The 21,143-nt window shown below is 37.0% G+C and overlaps 1 protein-coding gene across 6 annotated transcripts in view; it reads right to left on the bottom strand.

Moving 5' to 3' along the window:
* The window catches only part of SPAG17 (sperm associated antigen 17), a 132,543-nt gene that overhangs the window by 40,049 nt on the left and 71,351 nt on the right, over positions 1–21,143 (bottom strand). For all 6 annotated transcript variants that reach the window (XM_070396525.1, XM_070396526.1, XM_070396528.1 and 3 more), the window contains 9 exons: positions 18,316–18,470; positions 16,717–16,895; positions 14,915–15,006; positions 11,219–11,461; positions 10,123–10,234; positions 7,989–8,144; positions 6,686–6,799; positions 1,849–2,024; positions 322–439 (listed from right to left, as the gene is read on the bottom strand). In XM_070396525.1, the coding sequence (XP_070252626.1) occupies positions 322–439; positions 1,849–2,024; positions 6,686–6,799; positions 7,989–8,144; positions 10,123–10,234; positions 11,219–11,461; positions 14,915–15,006; positions 16,717–16,895; positions 18,316–18,470 (1,345 nt within the window). The remainder of the gene's footprint in view (positions 1–321; positions 440–1,848; positions 2,025–6,685; positions 6,800–7,988; positions 8,145–10,122; positions 10,235–11,218; positions 11,462–14,914; positions 15,007–16,716; positions 16,896–18,315; positions 18,471–21,143) is intronic.

Here is a 21,143-nt window from a genome sequence, read left to right as displayed (position 1 = left end):
GACTGAAGGATCCTGGGTTCAATTCCAGTCAAGGGTACATGCCTGGGTTGCAGGCTCGATCCCCAGTAAGGAGTATGCAGGAGGCAGCCAATCAGTGATTCTCTCTCGTCATTGATGTTTCTATCTCTCTCTCCCTCTCTATCCTCTCTAAAATCAATAAAAAATATTTTTAAAAAATGATTATTATATTTATTATCCTATTGTTCATTATCAACAAGTGTGTATAATAGGCAGGAAGGTACACAATTCCAATGGTGATTTAACTGTCTTCTATATGACTTTTTGCTCCCCTGCCTCCTACCCCACCCAGTTAGCACTCACCTGTTGACTCTTGCCCAATGAAGGTCAGTAGGAGTCCATTGGGGCAAGACACATTTAGGTTTGGGAAGGTGGGAACAAAAACAGTCTCTTGTAAAACAGGTTCTGGTTCTACTTCTTCCTGTAAATAATTTTGCATGTGAATAATTGCTCATCTTTTTTATAAATTAGTTATTGATTTATTATGACTGAGCAAAAACTTGCTGAATGCTTAAGATATGACTTGCCCAAGACGATAAGGCCTTGCAAGGATAATGAGTCTCCACCCTTTATGCAACTTACAACCTGCTTGTAGAATGGCACACAGATATGTGAAACAGTTAAATAGTACTCAAATGGTTGATACATCTTTCCTCAGAAAAGGGAGTTTATGGCCTAGCTGGTTTGCTCAGTAGATAGAGCATCAGTCTGTGGACTAAAGGGACCTGGGTTCGATTCAGGTCAAGGGCACATGCCCTCGTTGCGGGCTCAATCCCCAGTAGAAGGTGTGCAGAAGGCAGCCAACTAATGATTCTCTCTCATCACTGATGTTTCTATCTCTCTCTCCCTCTCCCTTCCTCTCTGAAATCAATAAAACAATATATATATATATTAAAGGGAGTTTTCAATATGCCAATAATTAGAGAAAAAGTCATGGAGGAGCTGGGGCCTGAATTAGGCTTTGATAGAGGCCTCTGTTTGCACATGTAGGTGTAAGGGCAGACCAATCTCCCTGATACCTTTTTTGTGCAATTGCTAAAGTTTGAAATCTAGAGACATTATGCTATCAGGATATGTGTCCTTATTTTTCTATAATGAGCACACATTGATTTTGTATTCATAAAAATAAGTAGAAATAATAGATAATTAAAAAACTATTTATTAATGAATGAGCATTTGGTTGTGTCTACTTAAAGATGCTAATTAATTTTATGGCAGCTATGCCTGAATACCTTGTTTGGTTACGTGTGCTCTGGAATGAAAGTTATTCTGGAGCACACATCCAATCCCTAATGATAATTTCTGTCTTTCCACTTGGCTTTCTTTTGTTAGCCACTAAAATCATTCCACTGACCTCCCATTGCTGGATCTTCAGTTCATTCTAACTAGTCCTTTAATATTGATTACAAACAATGGAAAGACCTGAGGAGCAAATGAACAGTCATAGTGAGATTGCAACGGTTTGTAGAATATTATAATTTCACCTCAGAGAAGGAAATTCAATGAGACTTCTCGCTTCTCATCTGACCAGCCGGAGCACCAAGAAAGGAAAGGGGTTCTCGGTGATAAATATGGCCATGTACCCATGTACCCAACAATCAACATCGGAACAAAAGAGCTCTCTCTCTCCCTGCTCCCTCCAAATCAATCAATAAATTAAAAGTTGCTATGGAAAAAATTCAAGAGTTCTTAGATATTAAAAATAGCAATTGTGAAAGACGGGGATTATAAGGACAGGAGAGCTAAAATACATTGATGTAACTCATGATTTTTAAAGAGCTGACATTGAGGCAGAAGTACACTTTAGAATCCATGGCAAGGTCCACTCACCTTTTTTTCTTCTTCTTTTGGGTGCTCCTCTTCTTTAATAGATTCTTTGTGTTTTTCTTTGACTTTTGTTTTCCCTTTTCCTTTGACTTGAGGAACTGGCACTATAACAGGGATTACTGTTGGAAGAAGTGCTGATGGGATATTCAACATTGCTTCCAACTGAGGATCCTTCTCCTCTATAAGAAGAAAACAAGGAAATGAGACATTCATATTACATATGTTTATTAAATAAAATTTACATCTCATTCATTTATACAAGTTGGCAACAATTTTTACCTTGCTGAATGTGACTTATTAGTTAGATAGATTTCAGGCATAATGTAGTTGATTTGAAAATCAGGATTATAGATGAAATATTTGAGGTACTTAATGCAATTATATATTTGATGGAGTCATTGTTTCACATGTTCTTGCCTTTCCATCTACATTTGAAAGGCATATTGATAGAGCAGTAACCATCTTTTCATTTAATTGAGACATATTTATTGAGAGACTATCATATACAAAATATGTGGAGTAATGATAAATAAAAAAATATGTAAAAGAACTTACGAAGCCGAAACAGTCAAAATAAGATCTGCACTCAAATACCTTCAATACAAGGACATATTAAATAGGAACATAATAAGGGATACAAACAAGGACATTCAAGAAAGACAATTTCTAGCTGAGATGGTAAAAGACATTTTCTCATAGCAGATTGATTTTATTTGGGTTTTTAAAAATTGTCAGAATTCTAAAAGGAGAGCTGATCTGTGGAGAAACTGTGTTCCTCACATCTTGAACTTTATCCTCCTCTGGGTTCCAGGCTGACACTCCCACCTGGATCTCCTTTTCTCTCTCGGGTCAGTTTTGTTCTTAGTCTCCTTTCCTGATTCTTCCTCTTTTGTCAATCTGTTAAATGTTGCTAGTTTCAGAGGGTTTCCCCTTATCCTTATACAACAGATGTCCTCAACTCTGGCTGTCCATGATAATTACTCATGGAACAAAACAACAAGAACAAAAAGAGCAAATGCTCAGATCCTCACCTTGACCAACTGGATCAGACTCTCTGGGAATGAGGCCCAGGCATTTATATCTGTGAAACATCACTTGCGGTTGTAATGCTCGCCAGGGCTGAGTCTCTTCATGAGTGATCTCTTTCAGGACCGGGGCTCCAACTGCCCTCGATGTACTGCTAATGATTCCAAAATTTACATCTCCACACTTGGCCTTTCTTTTCTCAGCCCCCAGATCCTTATTTCCAACTACTTATTAGATATCTCCCCCTGGTGGCGATACTGGACACATTTCAAACTCAGTAAGTCTCTCCTCTCCCAAGCTGGGCACCCCTCTCAATGCCGCTACTAATCACACACCCTGTTCCCAAGTTAGACATTCAAATCATTCACATTTTCTCCTTTTGATTCACCCTATAGTATAGGCAAACTGCAGCTCACAAGCCACGTGCGCTCTTTGGCCCCTTGAGTGTGGCTCTTCCACAAAATACCATGTGCGGGCGCGCACGTATAGTGCGATTGAAACTTCATGGCCCATGTGCAGAAGTTGGTATTTTGTGGAAGAGCCACCCTCAAGGGGCCAAAGAGCCGCATGTGGCTCACGAGCCGCAGTTTGCCGACCAGGCCCTATACATCCAAACAGTCACCAAGCCCTGGGAAATTTCTCTCCAATCATGCCTCTCCTATCTAATCTTAGCACCTTAGCTCAGATTCTCATTTTCTTATACTTAACTAGAGGCCTGGTGCACGAAAATTCATGCACTCAGGAGGCGGGTCCCTCAGCCCAGGCCCCTTGGGGGATGTACAACTGACGGCTTAGGAGCAGGCTTAAGCTGGCAGTCAGACATACCTCTGGCAGCCCGGGAGCCCTTTGGAAGGTGGGGAGCAGGCCTAAGCTGTTAGTCGGACATCCTTAGTGCTACCGCAGAGGCAGGAGAGTCTCCCGCTGCTGCACTGGGAAGCCATGAGCCAGCTTCTGGCTGAGCAGCGCTCCCCCAGGGGATGTGCACTAACCACCAGGGGGCAGCTCCTGCATTGAGTGTCTGCCCCTGGTGGTGAGTGTGTGTCATAGCAACTGGTCATTCCCAGTCATTCTGCCCTTAGGGTCAGTTTGCATATTTTCCTTTTATTAGACAGGATTATTGCAGTAGTTTCCTAACTGGTATTTGGCACCTCTAATACCACCATTTCAGTGCACTTTCCAAAATGTCACTAAAATTATGTTCCTAAAATGTGTCCCTTACTTAGAGACCTCTGCCACTCCCTACTCATCCCAGGCATGCAGTGTTCACCTTCCTCCACTCCAGTCACACTCAACTTTTCACTGCTCTGTAAGGATGCCATGCTTTTACTCACTGAGTATTTACATAAATGGTTCTAACTGCCTAGGACTCCCTTTCCTTGTTGCTTTGTCTGGATAATCCCCACTTCTCTCTAAAGTTTCATCTCAGATGCTTTACCTTCTGTCTAAAGTATTTTGTAGCTGTTCCCAGTACTATGTTTATACATAATTTCTACCACTGGCCCAATTATTTCTCTATGTCTGACCCATTAGAAGTACAGTAGACATATAAATAAGCAAATGGCATCCAGTTATAGGCAGCTGGAAACTCCTCCCTCTCATTCTCATCTAGATACTCTTTTGGTAAATATTGATTGAATACCTGCTACTATGTACCATAAATTGGATAGCCAATGATGATTGAGACTACAAGGCACTAATGGGAAGTTCAGAAGAAGAAACCTCTGGGTACAATGTTGTGTGTTAGGTCTCTGATGGGAAATACAGAGCACTATAGGAACCCAGGAGAGAGGTCATCTAACACAAATGCCTTCATTCAACCTACACTTTGGCTCTACTGTATATAGTTTACCTTTCCATAAAGTTGTTGTGCTTTTATACTACATAGTTGGTACACATGTTTCCTGGCACCTAGAATTCCCTGCCTTTGATTCTTTGTCTAGGCAATTCTCACTCACCCCTAAAAACCCCAGTTCACACGCTACTGCTGCTTGATCTGTGCAGCATTTCTCAGTGCAAGTAACCTGTATGCTGAGACCTGAAGTGTGGGAGGAAATTTAATTGTTGAAAGTGGTGGTGTATGTAGTAGGAGAATGTGTTGTGAGCAAGTGGCACAGCATGAGATGTGTGTTATAGATAAAAGAAAGCACAGTTTATAGATAAGAGAAAGCATAGTTCATTCAAGGAACTAACAGGCACAACAGGAACAGAGTAGCCAAGATGGGAAAACAACCTAAGTATCCATTGACAGATGACTGGATAAATAAAATGTGGCATATACATATGACTCAGTGTTTATAAAGAAAAAAATTCTGCAATATGTGGCAACATGATCCTTGAGGTCATTAAGCTTAGTGAAATAAAGCAGACACAGAAAAACAAATACTGCATGATTCCACTTATATGAGGGATGGAAAATAGTCAAATTCCATCAGAGTGGAGTGGTGGTAGCCAGGGGCTGTGGGGGAAGTAAATGGGGAGTTACTCATTAATGGGCATAAAGGTTCAGTTAGGTGAGATGAGCAAGGCTCTAGAGAACTGTATATACCCAATTAAGGGAGGTAATTGAATTGAAAATTTGCATAGCCATTAGCAAGTAAAAGTTCTAAAATATTAGTTATTATATGTGTCCTTAAGGAACTTATATATTTTTTAAAAACTAATGCATTCAACTTTTTAAATACACAGTAAGTAAAATATTACTTATTATCCACACTATAAATATTTCCAAATTCTGTACTTATCACCTGAAATTAGCAACATTTATTTTAAATGGAATAATTATATATTAACTTAAAGATTAAATTAAGAATAAGAAAACCAGGAAACAGCAACAACATAGTCAAAAGAGAGTAGAATGTAAACTAATGATAACCTATGTTCAAAGTTGATAGGATTTTTTTAGTGACTGTGTGATAATGAAATTTAATACATAATGTTAGGCACTAAATGACTTCTTCAAGTGCCAGTTTAAAAACAAATCAAATACAAAATTGAAAGACAAAACCCCCAACAAAACAAAAATACTAACAATGTAATGGGCTCCCTAACTCACTAGAGATTACAATATTTGGCACAATATAAGGCCCTGGATTATAATCATCCACGGAAATGTGTTTATGCAGAAACAAAAGTCCATAGTAAGGCAGATCATTAAATTACCATGATCTACACAGTTTTAAGCCAATATAGCATAGGGATTATCTTTTTATTTTCTAAAACTTTAAAAAAATCTGTTGTGGTTAGATCCCTGTAAATGCATGGGAACCCACAAGATTTTCTAATTAGTTCTTGGTAAAGCAACATATTATTTTGTGGTTGTAAGGAAATAACTTCCAGTTGGAAAATTTGTTTATTAAAAGTGGGGCAAAGAAATCCTTCAAGATGTCCAATGAATGTCTCCTTTAGCCTAATGTTCTGAAGCACAATGAGTAGTTCTATAATCACAGGATTCATAGAAATATTATTTTGTAGAAAATCAAGGGGATTCCTTGGCAAACCATGCTTTCTTTGGCACCAAATAACAGACTTATTTTTATGGGCTAGTTAACAAAGATAACTGTAATATATATGTGTGTATATATGATCTAATATGTCTATGTGATTGTAAGATTCTGTATGATAAATGCTATTTCAAAGTGCTGTTATTTTCTATGTATATACACACACATATATGTATGCACATCCACATATATTATGACCCTTCAGGAGATGAGGGGCATTACATCAGAACATGTTTCTCAACAAGTGAGCAGACTGAGGACGGGCAGACACCCTTGGTCATGGGACACTATCCATTCTGTCGTGTCTATTTCACCTGGCGCATTTCCGCTAGGTCCATAGTAACTTATGGAGAGGCAGATTCCATTTTCCAAGGTGGCAGAAAAAGATCCAGACTTGCTGACAGCTTTATTCTCTGCAGTTGATTCTTCTGGAAGACAAAATTGAAGCAAGGACATTTCCATTTTATTAAAAAGAAATGTAAGCAAAACACAATGCAAAGTGGAAATCAACTAAATATGCAAACACATGAATATGGTTAAGTAAATTATGATATATATATATATATATATCAATGAATTAAAATGAAACCATTTAAAAAGCTTGTTTTCCAAGAATATTGAATGAATAAGAAAATGCTCATGATAATAAAGTAAGAAAGGAACACACTATGAATAGTGGTTACTGCTGGGGTGGTAGACTTATTAGCCACTGTTACCTTCTTTAAATATTGCTATATTTCCTAATGCTTTATAATAAACATATTTTTACATTAAGAAAAAACAAAGATAATTTAACAATTTGCTTTAAATTCTTGGGTACATTCAAACTTGTCAAACATTGTGTTCATAAGTTTGAAAAATACTGTGATCATAGGTAAATTTATTAGCAAGATTTAGTTATGTTTCTTATTACTAACTTGAATCCAAAACATTTTATTAACGAACTCATCTCATTTTTGAGGTGTAACCCTCATCACACTGGGCAAGAATCAATTAATTTCCCCACTAGGTGTTTCCTGGAGATGTTAAATGGTATTATCAGGAAGTTTCGTGGTGTACAATCAATGGACATCCACTTGGAAGTCTCATCTACTGGCAGGTGTAGACTCTTCTGGCCAAATTTAGGATTTTTCTCTTGTTCCTGCAACTTAAGAAATTTGATACTAAAGAGAGAACTAAATAATAGTGAGAGCATATGAGGAAACCCCTCATTTACAAGGAATATTGGAGAGAAGTTAAACCTTCAGTAGGAGTTAACTAATGAGGACCTGATACAAGCGCATACAGCAAAATTCAGGCCACAATGGACATTGCAAACTCAGTGTTGCTAAAGGTAGCCAGGCTAGGAGGACTCTATATGACAACTGGAATCAAAAGCTGGGTCTCCAGAGGGGGCAAAACCAAGTAAGCAGCCCACTAAAGATGGGCTATGTATATAATGTATATACACATTACAACAGGGGAATGTATATAACCAGAATCATAAAACACTTCAGTTCCCCTGATGGGAAACTTACATGCTGAATGTGAGGCACACATGTATTTCTGTCAGGTGGACGGGATGGACACATTGCTGAAAGATAACCCCTATCTATTGCCAGAGATGCCTCTGCTTACCTAGTTCAATATTTTTTTCTCCCTCTCTTGCTTCTTCCTCATCTTCTGAAGAATAATCCACTTCTTTTTCCTTTTTCACAATTTTCTTAGGGTCTTTCAGGTGAATTATAAAATTATGTTTGTCCTTTTTCACTTTCACTTTGATAAAAGTTGATCCTGGGGAAGAATCATGGGATAGAAGATGGGCTGATTGTGATGCCCTGTTAAGCTTCTTGGAAAAACATCAAAATAATGCAGCACAGAATCAGTCAGGGAATGGAAATACCTAGGGATGTCCCCATTTTTATAAAAAGATGCCTAATGGTGAAATCCAGGAATAGATGGCAGGTAGATGGGGAAGATATTTGCAGCCTTTCTAATCACATCTCAAATCAAATCACAGAAGACAACTCAAATCAAATCACAGAAGACAAAATGAATTGGCTGAGGCTAATGTATACTTATACTCAACTTTAATCACATGAAATAGTTAATATGAAAGGGTTTGGCAACTTATAAAGAATTACATAAATATTATAGTAGTTATTATTATTAGTAAGAATTTTCCTAACAATACATTTTTCTAGTGTTCTGACTCATTTTTTAAAAATATATTTTATTGATTTTTTTACAGAGAGGAAGGAAGAGGGATGGAGAGTTAGAAACATCAATGAGAGAGAAACATCGATCATTTGCCTCTTTTACACCCCCCTACTGGGGATGTGCCCACAACCAAAGTACATGCCCTTGACTGGAATCGAACCTGGGACCCTTTAGTCCGCAGGGCAATGCTCTATCCACGGAGCCAAACCGGTTAGGGCCTGACTAATTTTTTATCTCCTCTCTCAGTCTTCTTCTTCTTTTTTTAAATTCAGTGTGATTGCACTATTATCTCTCAAAATTGATAAAATTAGGATGAAAACACTACATTTACTATGAACCATCTGAAGCATATATACTGTATATGTATAAAAATCTTGGTAGGAGTGAGAAATAATTATTGAAAATACTATTACAAATACCATTATAAAACTTGAGTCCAGTGCTTTTCTCAGGTATGTGATTCTGAGCTCCAATTCTAATTAATAATAATTGTACACTATACCCAGAGATGATATTAAAAATATTACATATTAGTACATATGATAGCATAAGTAAATATGCATACTTATAGATTAATAAAAATCTTTTTCATGTTTTAAATAAACAAACCTTATATAATAAAACAGTCTGGCATTTAATGTTATATCACAAACCATTCTTTAAATAATATGAATAATTTTCAGGCCTTTTTAAAAAATCCTCACTCACGGACATGATTTTACTGATTTTAAAAAGAGAGGAAGGAAGAGAGAGAGAGAAACATAAATGTGAGAGAGAAACATCGATCTGTTGCATCTCCTATGCATTCCAACCGGTGATGGAACCTACAACCTAGGTATGTGCCCTGACTGGGAATCGAACCAGGATCTCCTGGTTCATAGGTCAGTGCTCAACCACCGAGCCACATTGGCTGGACTGTGTACATAATCTTGTGGACATTAAACAGGGTCCCGCTCACATCCCTCCACAGCTTTCAGAGACCACTGCTCCCTACCAGATGATAAGCTGTCAAATAAAGCCCAGGTCCTCAAACCTACCTGAGGAATCTTTAAAGCACAATGAAAAGATAAGCCTTGCAAGATGCTCAGACAGTTCCCTGAGGCTGTATCTGCACTTTGCTTTAGGTTCTTCCAGACTAGGTCCTCCGCAGCTCACCTGTCCCTCGCTCTCTTAAAGACTTCTAAATTCAGCAGCAGTTTCTTATTGCTACAATAGATGGGTACCGGCAGCAGGCTCCAAGCTCTGTGCTCCAAAGCCCAAACAAGAAATTTGCCCTAACCTCACAGTATGTGCTTGGATATTACACTATTTCCCAATGATATAGAAATATTTAAATATTTTAACAACTGGAACTTTCTATTTGTGTGTCCCAGCTAACTTCTCAGGTGGCCTGTGAATCACAGAGTCAATTACAACAGAAGAATCTGAGTGTGAAAATGTTGAATGGAGTGGGCACATGACCACTCTCACCTATTACATTTAGGAGTACAAGGGCCCAAGGTGACTGAAAAGGGTAGCTTCCAAGCCATTTAATGCTGCTTTCCAAATGTACCTTTTTCAAATGTTGTCTTTTCTACTTCAATCTGTCCTCCATCTGAAGGATACAGATAATAATTTGTTCCTGAGATTTGGATGGGAATATCTCCCATATTGTATCCATGAAACTAAAAGAGAAAACATATGCTTTGAGTGAGGAACTGCAATCAACAAAAATCAACTCATCACGTGAACCAATTAGAGTTGCTATGAGCTTAATTTCTAGGAAACTCTTTGTCACTGTGTACTCAGAGACCAGCACTCACATTATCGTTAGCACCTCCTGTCATGTCATAATGAGGGGCAGAATTAAAGGCGGTCCATGATTTTAAACTCTGTTCACTGGGGCACTCTCATAACCCAATGAAAATCAAATAAAATCATTGTACCATGGCCAAGGCAGTGCAAGAAGAAATCAATCTCGCTTTCATAGGCTGTTAATTTTCTGTTTAAAGTGAACTGATACATTGAGTGGTATTTCCACTTGAACATGTAAAAATGTTAAAGACATTTATTTTTACTAAGTGTTGCTAATAGAGCGCCAAGTGATTCTGCTATAGGTTAAAGCTTGAGAACAATTATCTCAGAGTGGTAGCTAAAAAGGACAAGGGCTGCTTCATTTCTCCCCCCCCACCCCACCGCCCTTGAAGTTTTACTCATAAAACCACTTGAGGGACAGATTGGCAAAGGGAAGGTTTTATAAAAGCCTACAAGCAAAAAACATGGTGCCTACAGAGAGGCAACTGAATGTCCTCAAGTCTAGTGATCTGAGACAGATAAAGCCAACCTTTGACCTGTCACAGTTGCTTATTGACATAAATCTAAAAATGCTTTTGTGTCAAATTTCCATCTTTATTGTTCTTAGTAACCCAGTTTCATGGCACTCATGAAAACTTGCCTGAGGGTGTCCTATCTTGGAGACTGGCTACAAAGAAGGCCCTAGGAATCAGAGGATGGACTACAGGTCTGAGATCAGCTACTAGAAGAAACCCTAAGGCCTTTGTTGTGGCAGAAAAGACTAGGAACCTATTGTTTCCACAGAAGCTGTGTTCTTCCCCCCCAATAAACAATTATTAATGACCCAATAAAGCTTATTCAAAAATTAATTTTACCGGGTAAACTATCTCAGGTTGTGGTTCCTGGATAATCTTTATCTCTGGTATCTCTGATAGCTTTATTTGCTCTTCTTTAGCTTTTTCCTTGAAAATAGATTTTTTCTTCACAGTCCTACTCTCTTCTTTCTCTAACTTTTCTTTGCCTCTCCTTTTACCAACTTCCTTACTCTTCTTTTCTGCTTTTTTTTCTTCTTTTATGCGCTCCTCTTCTGCTAATCGATCTTGTTCTTCTTTCCATGCCTATAAACACATTAAAAATTGTAATAGGATTTAAAAGAAAATATATTCCATTTGGGCCCATTTTGGAGAACATTTAACATGACTTTTCTAAGTGGTGTCTAAGTGATCTTGAGAAAGAAGAACAAAGTTGGAGGAACCATGCCATCTGATATAAATCTTTGCTACAAGGCCATAGCAAGCAAAACAGCATGGTACTTGCACAAAAACAGACATCTAGATTAATGAAACAGAATAGAGGGCTCAGACATAAACCCATGCCTTTATGTTAATATTTGACAAAGGAGGCAAGAACATGCAAAGGCCTAAAGATAGTCTATTCAATAAATATGTTAGAAAAACTGAACAGATACATGCAAAAACATGAAACTATACCACCTTCTTACCCCACACACAAGAATAAACTCAAAATTTATTAAAGACTAAAATGTAAACTCAAAACCATAAAAATCCTAGAAAAAAACATAGGCAGTGTAATCGCAAACATTTTTAATAGCACTATTTTTTTCTGCTTTATCTCCTTGGGCAAGGGGACAAACAAAAAAAAAATGGGACTATATCAAACTAAAAAGTTTTTGCACAGCACAGGAAATCAGCAACAAAATGAAAAGACAACCCACTAAACATATTCGCTGATACATCTGCTTTATAAAGAACTTATAAACTCAACACCAAAAACAAACAAACAATCCAATTAAAAAATGGGCAAAGGACCTGAATAGATATGTCTCCAAAGATGATTTACAGATGGCCAATAGATATGTGAAAAGATGCTCAACATCACTAATCAACAGAGAAATGCAATAAAACCCACAGTAACATATCGCTTCACAGCTGTCAGAATGGTTATCATCAATAAATCAACAAACAAGTGTTGGCTACGATGTGGAGAAAAGGAACCCTTGCGTACTATTGGTGGGCATGCAGATTGGTGAATCCACTGTGGAAAGCAGTATGGTGTTATCTCCAAAAATTAAAAATGGAACTAACATATGACCCAGCAATTCCACTTCTGAGAATTTATCCAAAGAAACCTGAAACTCTAATTCAAAAGAATATATGCACCCCTATGTTAATTTCAATATTATTTACAATAGTCAAGACTTGAGACCAGCCCAAGTGCCCATCAGTAGATGAGCAGATAAAACAGCTATGGTACATTTATACAATGGTATACTACTTAGCTGTAAAAAGGGAAAAAAATTTACTTTTTGCAACAGCATTGATGGATCTGGAGATTATTGTGCTAAATGAAATATGCCAGTCAGAGAAAGACAAATACCATATGATTTCACTCATATGTGGAATTTAATGAATAAATTGAACTAACAAGCAAAATAGAGACAGACTTATAGATAGAGATCAAGGAGAAAGCTCTGGCGGGGGAATGTTGGGGAGTGGGAGAAGACATTGAGCAAGAAAAGAAAAAATAGAGAAAGAACTCATAGACTGGGTCAACAGTGTGGTGTTTGAGTGGGGGAGGGTGGTGGATGGAGGTGGAAGAGGATATAGAGGGGATAAATAGTAATGGAAAAAGTAAAATAAAGTTAAAAAGATCCCAAAAGCGAAACTATAAGAAATAATAAGCATGAGCCTACTCTAAATAACATGGACAATAATAATGTGTAATTTTTTGGAATAAGAAAAATCAAGATAAAACTTAATTTTAAATAATTTGACTAGTTCCTTGTATTGTGCTGGAAGAAAGTAAAGATACTTTGTTAAGTTTAGATTTCATTAAATTATATATACAAGTTGAATTCCTAGAGCAACCAGGAGTAGAATAGAAATGGAGTGTTTACTTCTAACCTTTTCCTATCAAGGGCCAGATGGTAAATATTTTAGGCTTTTTGGGTCAAGAGGCAAAATCAAGTACTAGTAAAATGACAGTCCATCCAGGCAAAGAGAAGTAAGGCCTTTATATTACACTATACAAAGTGAATTTTACATTGATTAGCTATCTGAATATGAAAAGTATGTCTGTGAAAATATTCTGATATAGTGCAAGAAAATTAATGTGTAATCTCAGGTGGAATCAACCCAATGGGATAAAAAACATAAAAGTCCTGAGACCGTTAAAAAAGTGACAGATTTTTAAAAACTGTTTTGGATAAGCTTAACATCCATACAAAAAGAGCACAAATCCCAAGTGAGTAGCTGAATGAATCACCACCAAGTAAACATTACTGTTAGTACCACCAGGTCAAGCAATACCATCTCCAGCTGCCCAGAAGCCCTGCTCATTCTTCTTCCTGCCCACTTCCATTGCCCCAAAGGCAGCCATTCTCCTACTTCATAATACTTTAGTTTAGCTTTGCCTGCTTTTAAACTTTATGTAAATAAAAGCATACATAATGTATATATTCTTTTGACTCTTCTTTTGCTGAACATGATGTTTGTGAGATTCATCCATATGTTTCTATATGTATGAATGTCATTCATTTCCAGAACTGTGTAGTATTTCGCCACATGACTAAATCACACTAGGCTGATGAATGCTTGAATTGTTTCTGATTTGGGAGAGTTAAAAATGATGCTGCAAGAACAACTTTGCCCATGTGTCTTGAGGCACCTACACACATGCATTTCTACTGGGCATATACTTACGAGTGGAATACTAACTTAAAGAGAAATTATGTGCTTAGCTTTAGGATATTTGTCCAGTTTTCCAAAGTGGAAGTGCCAATTTATACTTTACCCAGCAATGCATGAGAATTCACTTTACTTCCTATATTTGTCAAAATTTAGCACTGTGTCTCTTAAAATTTGGTCAAAAATGACTGATTTGACTACATAAAAGTTAAATAGTTCTATATAGAAACATAAATGATACTTATTAATAAGGTAATTATTTAACACATTAAATATATCTAAATTATAGGCTAACATATTCTATGAAAATAAGTTAGATCTCTACATATTGTCTGAAGGTAATATTCATGATATGTTGATAAGGGGGGAAAAAGCATATAGCAGAGTCAAAAAACCATACCAAATCTAAACCAAACAAATGAAAACCCTCTTTGTATCTGTGCATGCATGCTGTGTAAGCATAGAAAATGTGAAATTGTTAATATTTCTTATTTCAGGGGTATAGAAGAGCAGGGGTAATTTTGATTTATTATAAAAAGCATACATTACTTTTATAACTAAAAATTCCAATTAAAAATATACAAACAAAACAAACACCTGCCACAGAAACAAAGAGTATGACAAGTTTGAACAAGGCACTGCCCTGGATTTTGGTTACATAAAAATGAATGACACAGCTTCCCTTACAGGCTTATCATCTGGTAAAGGAGTCAGCTTGGTGGAAAGACTGTCCTTTCATTACAGTTTTCAATTATTTCTGAACATTTAGCGAAAAGATCATTTCCTCTTATACCATACAAACTATCCCCCCAAATTTCTGAATATGTGATTACTCATTGTCACTGTTTTCTTTCCTTGTATTACCTTCAGAGAGCCTTCTAAAACAAAAGTCAATTTTTCCTTCTCTTTTTCTTTTTCTTGATCTGGTATCTCTGTTTTGCTCATTATTTTGTTACCTGTAACCAGAGAAAATTAAACTTCTTAGTAACTCCCTAAAATAAAGTTTCATAGAAGGATGGAATGTCTGGGTTGTCGGGGATGTCAAAGGCTATCAAGCTCAACTCCCCATTCATTCATCTCGGAATTATTTCTCGCCATCTCCTGAGTGGGCTTCTGAAGGGGAACTGAGCTCCTTGTGGTAGGAGGAACTCACTATCAGTGGAGGCAGCGTGTTGAGAATTTAAAGCTTTTATTGAACTGGACTCTCTCTCGCTAGGGCTTTAACCAATTAATCCTAATTTAACACTTTAAGACCACGCAAGGCAAATCTAACTTTTCCTTCCACATTGAAGCCCTCCTCTGGTCATTGTAGTCATTCTGTTTGGAAGGTTTACATCTTTCCTGACTTGAGAGGACGCAAACTGAATGCAATACCTACCGGATGTATTCCAATCCCAAACTGGCCATTTTCTGGATTTTCTTAGGCACCTAGAGAAGGTGGCCCTACCTATCTTTTTCCATTATTCCACTTACTGCTCTCCTGCTGAGCCCCCTCAGGAGGAAGGCTCAGGTGATGAATGGATTATATTGTATAACCATTTTGGTAGGTGTTGAATGATTCATCATCGACTTGGTTTGCTAAGTTTTATTTTAGAATCTAACCAAGCACAAATTCCTCTGGTCATTAATGAGGAATACAAAAGCTTTGGAAATTATATAGCTTTGCTTCTTTATAAGAAATTACTCTCAATGTTGGCTTTAGAAATAATGAGTATTATTAAGATGAAGTCTATTCTCTATCATAATTCACTTAGAACTCAGTGAATAATCTTTATTTTCCAGATGAATTCCTTCATTATTTGACTTCTAAAATCAACTATCATTCTTCTTAGTCATCCTCTTCTCCTTTCTCTTGACAGCATCAAAGCCATGGAAATTAACAAAAACAAAGAGTGATCCAATATCCTGTCAAGTCCCTGCTATAGCAGGACTCAATAATTCCTTTTCACTTTAATTTAATTTAAATATTTTTTATTGATTTTAGAGAGGAAGGGAGAGGGAGAGAGAAATAAAAACATCAGTGATGAGAGAGAGAATCATTACTTGGCTGCCTCCTGCACACACCCCCCATTGGGTAGGGATCAAGCCTGAGGCATGTGCCCTGACCAGGAATTGAACTGTGACCTCCTGGTTCATAGGTAGATGCTCAACCACTGAGCAACACAGGCTGGCTTCCCTTTTATTTTAGATTCTACCTTAGGTTAGTGTTGGGACTCTTCTGTTTGCTCTTCTAAGGAAGGTCTTGTTTTAACTTCACTTTTGGAATCTGTAATTTTTCTATTGGAGACATCCAGACTCTGAATTTACTCTCTCTCTCTCTCTCTCTCTCTCTCTCTCTCTCTCTCTCTATATATATATATATATATATATAGTCAACCAATTTTAGATAGCTGAACCTATCAACCTTAACAAGATCAAGATATTTGGCATTTTCCTGTACATTGACCTGTACGACAGATCGAACCTGACCTGACAGGAAGGGGGGTTGATATTCCACTTGGGTATGATCTCACCATAGTTGGAATGCAGCTATTCTGTTTTTTTAGAGAAAGTCAAGAATCACAGCAACATTGCAGGCAACTTGTTTAAATCCTAAAATATTTAGTCTTGGTTAAATAAAGAAATAGAATGTCTTTGGATTTGTATAAATTCAAAAGCTTACTTACTAGCAGATTTTTTAACAGAATTAATTTTGCTAGGAGAAACAATTTTGGCAGTAATAGATTTCAGTTCCATCTCAGCTTTGGTTTTAGCAATTTCCTCAGCCATTTTAGTTTCCTGATAGAGAGCTTCTTCTTTTATGATCCAATCTTGAATGGAATTTGTAACAAGTTCCAAAAAATTCCTTAAAAAAGCAAAGAGTTATTATTAGTGAATGTCACAAAATACTTAAGATACTGACTAGGCAAATGAACTGATCCTAAATTGCCCATTTAATAAATATAACAGACTCAGAAACATCCTGGACATATTTTGTACAAAGTAGTCAAATATAAGTACCCAGTGAGAATATGAAAACTGCCCAACTTCATTCACAATTAAAGACATGTAAATTTTAAAAATTAGATCTTTCTACCCAAGTCAAGGATTAAAAAGTTTGATAATATTGCCCAACTATGGTGGCTCAGTGGTTGAGCATCAACCTATGAACCAGGAGGTCACAGTTCAATTCATGGTCAGGGCATATGCCTGGTTTGGGGGCTCCATACCAAGTGTGGGGTGTGCAGGAGGCAGCCAATCAATGATTCTCTCTCATCATTGATGATTTTATCTCTCTCTCCCTCTCCCTTCCTCTCTAAAATAAATAAAAATATATATTTATATTTTTAAAAAGTTTGATAATACCAAGAGTTGACAGTTTGGAGGAAAAGTCTCTCTCAACACTGTTGAGTTTGTAAGTTTTATGGTACAATCTCTTTTAGGGAAATTTTATAGTACTATGGAAACTCTTTTAGTTGACTGTCAGCTAACTGACTCACTGGATTAACTGAAGCAATAAATGACAAAAATACAGATTAATAGTTCAAGATTAGTTTGGTACACCTATTATGTGCCTTAATTGAAAAATAATGTTATGGCCACAGAAGGTATACTACTGAGCTATGCATATGTGTGCCAGCACACAACTTGTATCCCCAGCTATTCTCTAAGTCCATTTTCTGTATCCCTTCTGACTAATACATTTACTATACAAATAATAAATACTAGGTATATATTAACCAGCATTAAAAGATAATGAAATGCTCTTGTTATTAATGAAAAGAGAGAACAAAGTTTCAAGGTAGTAAAGGAATCACTAAGGAGCTTGGAAGAAAAAAATCACTGATTCCTGGAGGACTCAGTTTGCTGGGACCCTGACCCTGGGCTGATATGTCACTCAGCTGACCTACCTGCTAGTCTTTCCCAAATCAAATGGAGTCATCCCAAACCAGTATGCAGAACATCCTGTTTTGCAGTTCCTACATGGAATCTTTCAGAGACAGTTTTATTGGAGTCTAAATAAATCAAATGTAAGATAATAGTATTTCTACTAGACTCAAGGGGGCCAGGAATGATATATTCTTTAGAGGTATAGTTTCACCACTTTTCACAGTGCCTGGCACACTTCAGATATTCAACTCGATGAGCTGAATTTTATCTACAGTACTACACAAATCTATTCATTGGGTTGAACCACCTAGTTTAGACTAGGGAAATAAAATCTGAATGTGAATTAGCAAGCTAACTAAACTAAGATAACTAAGTACACTAGCTAAAGTGGTTACCTGAATCCAACATTAGAGTGAAGAGCAATATTCCAATGTTCACAATGCAGATGTTGCATATTCATCGGGTTATGAAAGACTAAAAGTAAAGAGTTGTCCTGGGTATGGTAATAAGAATCTACACACTTGTACTGCAGATTGGCTTCTTGAAGAACCTGAAAATAAAAATAATTGCATTGTTGTGTGTCATTTTTTGTTTGTTTGTTTTTCCAAGAGAAGGGTCTCCTGCTAGAGCATTTCTCTGCCCCCTACTCTTTCTCCCTTTATCTCCACACTGTTAGTTAGTCAAGGTGAGAACATACAGGGTAGATATTTTTTGGAGCATTTCAGAAGTTCTTATACAAAAACAAATACTAGGCTCCAAATGTAGAGGCATTTGCTCAGGTGTTTTCCATTAAGGCTGCAGTCACTAATTTAACATTTTCCATGCCTTCATATAAATCATCTCATTTTATCATCATTAAAACCCCCAGATAAATAGGTATGATTTTTTAAAAAAATCCTCATTTTTAAAAAAATAAACAAATAGTATGTCTATTTCAGATGAACATGTATCCTTCCTTCTATTAAAGAGTACTGAAATCTGTGTTTCCATTTTCACTTTGGCTCCTAGGATCTACAGTGCTAAGTTTCTGAGTTACAGTTGCTCTCAATCAATGTTTAAGTTTTCATATTATATTTTTCTTCTCTTTTTCCATATCTTGGATTTTTCTGATTAATATTAACTGATTAGTTAATTCTTTCATAAAAATAAACACTTTCTATGTGCCAGGCACTGTGTAGGTTCTAGGAAAACAAAAATGAGCAAGATACACAAGACTATTCTCTAAAATCTGATTAAGATTTTTATAGCTCATTCTGAAGTTTGGAGAGGTGTTCTAAGAAGGTGAAGTTGATGGGACATCTGATAGGTAGAGCATGGATTGGAGTAAGTGAGAGTGGGAGCAGGCTGATGGTAGGAGGACACTGTGGTAGAATAAGAAGATAGTAGTTGGACTAAAGTAGCAGCAGTGGAGATAGTGGAGAGAAAGTTTGAGGTTTACCCCTCAAAACCTGATGATGGATCAGACACGTAGGATAAAGGAAAGACTGAAATAAAGGATGGCTCCTTAGTCTTTTGGTTTGATGGTGACATTTCTGAGATGGATGAGGAGATAAACATGCTTGGGTGAGGAAATTATGAGCTTCATGTGGACAGTAAATCTGAGATGCCTATCAGAAATTCAAGTGAAATTTGGAGGTAGAGTGCAGTTCAAGAGAGAGATTATTTATTTGTATCTTTTAATTTTTATTTTTAGTTAAAGCTTACTTTCATTTTTATTTTGTATTAGTTTCAGGTGTACATCATAGTGGTTACACAATCATTTACTTTACCGAGTATTCCCCCTGACATTTCCAGTAGCTATCCGGCACCATAACATAGTTATCACAATATTATTGACTATCTTCCCTAAGCTGTACTATACGTCCTGTGACTATTTTGTGACTTCCAATTTGTACTTCTTAATCCCTTCACCTCTTTCATCCCCTCCACTCTGGCAACCACCAGTCTGCTAAGAGAGAAATAATTTGGAAGATAAAATTTTAAGAGTCATTAGCATTAGGACATAGATAATAAATGAAATCATTAAAGGAAGGTTTAGAGAAGAAAGAAGATAGTTCAAAGCTGAGACTTAAGGCACCTCAATATTTAGATGTTAGGTGGAAGAATATTCAACAAAATTCCAAATGCAGCCATACAGTATGGTGCCTTGGAAACCAAGACTGTTTCACAGAAGTGACCTGCTTTGTGATGATATTAAAAGGTTAAAAAAGATAAAGTGTATGCTATATTTGACAGGACAATTTTTGGTGACCTTCATGGAGGAGTGAGGACAGAGCCCAACTGAAATAAAATAAGGTCTGAAATGAACTTACAGTTTCAGATAGAAGATTAAACACATGTACATCCTAACATCTCACTAGAAAAAGGAAACAGTAGAATTATTGTTTTTTTAAATATATTTTATTGATTTTTTTACAGAGAGGAAGGGAGAGAGGTAGAGAGAGAGTCAGAAACATCGATGAGAGAGAAACATCGATCAGCTGCCTCCTGCACACTCCCCACTGGGTAGGTGCCCGCAACCGAGGTGCATGCCCTTGACCGGAATCGAACCTGGGACCCTGAGTCCACAGGCCGACGCTCCATCCACTGAGCCGAACCAGTTAGGGCGAATTATTGGTTTTTAATATCACAAAGTTGAAGGCCTTGGGAGAGGAGACAAAGCAACAACATTTCTGAAGCTGGAAAGCAGGAGGATAAGTGGTAACTGACTTGGCAGAACATAGAAAGCCAAATCCTCAGATTAACTGTAAGAGAGATCAGAGCAGCCTTATTTGTGTGTAGAAATGCAGAAAGGCTCAGAAAATGGCAGTACTATGTGCCTCTGCAAATGGAATTGAAATTAGGAAGATCAATTCAAAGTCTTTTTAAAAAGGTTTTAGGGCCCCCGGAAGCCCTCGACAGGTTTGAGCAGCCAGGTGGCTGCCATCTTCCTCCTCAGCAGAAGGAGGGAGGATTATTAGCTCCAGAAGGTGGCAGTGGATTCTAAGAAGAGAGACCCTAGGCCAGTGATGGCGAACCTTTTGAGCTCAGCGTGTCAGCATTTTGAAAAACCCTAACTTAACTCTAGTGCCGTGTCACATATAGAAATTTTTTGATATTTGCAACCATAGTAAAACAAAGATTTATATTTTTGATATTTATTTTATATATTTAAATGCCATTTAACAAAGAAAAATCAACCAAAAAATTGAGTTCGCGTGTCATTTGTCATAGGTTCGCCATC

Source organism: Myotis yumanensis, unplaced genomic scaffold (assembly GCF_028538775.1).
Source record: "Myotis yumanensis isolate MYYU_CA2020_CCGP unplaced genomic scaffold, mMyoYum1.0.hap1 SCAF_17, whole genome shotgun sequence".
Classification (NCBI taxonomy): Eukaryota; Metazoa; Chordata; class Mammalia; order Chiroptera; family Vespertilionidae; genus Myotis; species Myotis yumanensis.
The sequence above is the reverse complement of the archived record's forward strand: the minus strand, read 5'-3'. Positions and strand labels throughout refer to the sequence as shown.